General features: G+C 47.4%; 1 protein-coding gene across 1 annotated transcript; it reads left to right on the top strand.

The window, feature by feature from the left end:
* The first annotated feature begins 1,492 nt into the window (after positions 1-1,492).
* LOC109929758 (histone H1-like) lies at positions 1,493-2,131 on the top strand. The gene has a single exon (XM_048621085.1). It carries the CDS (start codon positions 1,493-1,495, stop codon positions 2,129-2,131), a length of 639 nt encoding a protein of 212 aa, XP_048477042.1.
* Positions 2,132-2,380: the final 249 nt, after the last annotated feature.

Genomic DNA, 2,380 nt, shown 5'->3' with positions numbered 1-2,380 from the left:
TACTGCGACCAGTTCTGGTCGGCCAGTTAGAGAAAAGATAGTATTGAGCTGGAGACGGTTCAGAAGAGATTGATCAGTAGTTGCCGAGTATGTAAGGTTCGAGTTATAAAGAAAGGATGGATAGGCTGGGAGTTTTTTTTTTCACTCGAGTGTAGGATGTTGAAAGTCAGCTTACAGAAGTTTATAAAATAATGAGGGGGTAAGACAGAGTTAATGGTAGCTGTCTTTTGCCTGAGATGCGGGTAATTGAAGAGCAGCGTGGACATTTTTAAAGTGACAGGAGAGAGATTTAAAAAAAGACACGAGGGGTATTTTTTTCACAGGGCCTGATGCATGTGGAATGAACTTGCTGATGAAATGGTCCATGTGGCTACAATTACAACATTAAAACGACATTTGGATAGGTACATAAATATGACAGGTTTCAAAGGAAACAGGCCAGGGAATGGGAGGTGGAACCAGTTCAGTTTGGCATAATATTCGGCATCTACTGATTGGACTTAAGGGTCTGTATCCTTGCTGTATGACTCCATATGAGAGAAAAACGGACACAGGCTATTGAGTTGGATGATCTGCCATTTTCATGATGGGTGGGAGGAGAGGTTTGAAGGGCCGATTAGTTAGGTCCAGTTGCATTATCTATGTTTCTGTGTCTGTTGATTTCCAGAACCGATGTTGAGTACAGTCGCCGGAATGAAAAATACTAATGTGGGTCAATATAACTTCAAACCAGATGATTGGCTCTTGCAGCTGAATTTGGAGAAGAGCGAATCTCCGGCGCACAGGCCTCAGAGAGTTTAACGGTTACTAAGGAGAAAAAAACTGCAACTAACTCCCTGGATATCGGAGCAAAGGCTGAAAAGCAAAGAAATTATATCCTTCCACATTTATATTTCGCGATATTTCTGGCCTGTGACTGTATGAATGAAAATATTGTGTCAGAGAGACTGTAGGTAAAGGGCGGGCGGGTGAGTCTAACGTAACTGTGTTTGTGTGTCCGCTCATATCATGATATTTCCGAGTCTCTCTTGTGGAAATCAAAAATATTTTCAATTCAACTTATCCCGCTGCTCCCTCACTAAACCCCAAAAGCTAGAATTCAAGGCAATGTGTTTGTTGATTTCAAGATTTCAGCCTAAAAGTGACGATAATGTCAGCGCTCAGCTCAGAGAGTGCGATCAGCGCAGCAGCAAAATGCGTTCAACTCGACAACGGAAGCGTCAATTCGAGTGAAAACATTTTCGCCGCAAACCTTCCCGTGTCAGGGTCAGGAACGATCGAGCCTGGCTCTCGGGAGATGCGGAACTGCAGAGGAATTGGAGAGTTTCGGCCGAGAGAGAAACACAGAGAGGCAGAAGGACAAGGGAGCTGAGGGCAGGTTGTCTCCGCGCCGTCCGCTCGCTGCCTTTAAGTTGCTCAGTGCCGTCACCAGCAGCTTCATTGTTGACCGAGTTCAGTCTGACAGAGAGAGATTCAGCGCAGAGTTCTCGACATGAGTGACAGTGCAGCCGTCGAAACGGCTCCTCCAGCCTCCGCCAACACCAAACCCAAGATTCCCAAGAAGAAGAAGGCGGCGGCTCCCAGGAAAAAACCAGCCGGTCCCGGGTTGGGCGAGCGGATTGTGAAGATTGTCGGGGAGAGCAGCGATCGGAAGGGGACGTCTCTGGCCGCTATAAAGAAGGCGCTGCAGAGAAGCGGGGTCAATGTGGAGAAGCAAAATGCACAGATCAGGATGGCGATCAAGAGGTGTCTGGCGAAAGGCTCCCTGGTTCTGGTCAAGGGCCAGGGCGTCTCCGGCTCCTTCAAACTCCCTAAGAATCCAGTCAAGGAAAAAGTGGGAAAGAAGGCGAAACCAGCAGCAGCCGCCAAGAAACCAGCCGTGAAGAAATCAACGGCCAAGAAGGTGACAGCGAAGAAATCCCCAGCCAAGAAAGCAACAGGCAAGAAAGCGGCCGGCAAGAAGGCAGCAACACCAAAGAAAGCGGTGAAGAAAGCAACGGCTAAGAAAAAGACTCCTGTGAAGAAGGTGAAAAAGGCCAAGAACTCCAAGGCCGCAAAACCGGTCCCGAAATCGGGGAAACCGAAGGTCAAGCCCAAAGTGAGAGTGACCAAGAAAGCAGCAAAGAAATGAAGCAGTCGGTGCAACATGTAACCACCTGAACCCAAAGGCTCTTCTCAGAGCCACCCACATCTCTCAGGAAAGAGCTGAGCCCGATGAAATGATTCCTGTGCCGGTTCCGAGTGCAGACATAGAATTCTGCCCAGACAGTAATGTTACATATTGCAGTATATGTATCTCATTAAACTTTCCAGGAATTATATTTTGTTTAGTTTTGATGCTGGGACCCCCGGCGATATTTTAATGGTGTATTCCTTCCAT

Source organism: Rhincodon typus, unplaced genomic scaffold (assembly GCF_021869965.1).
Source record: "Rhincodon typus isolate 14 unplaced genomic scaffold, sRhiTyp1.1 hic_rhity00000051, whole genome shotgun sequence".
NCBI lineage: Eukaryota > Metazoa > Chordata > Chondrichthyes > Orectolobiformes > Rhincodontidae > Rhincodon > Rhincodon typus.
Note: the sequence above shows the minus strand (reverse complement) of the source record. Positions and strands in the feature narration are given on the sequence as shown.

Excerpts from the sequence above, each read along its gene's own strand:
- LOC109929758 (XM_048621085.1), top strand. The coding sequence starts at position 1,493 with ATGAGTGACAGTGCAGCCGTCGAAACGGCTCCTCCAGCCTCCGCCAAC.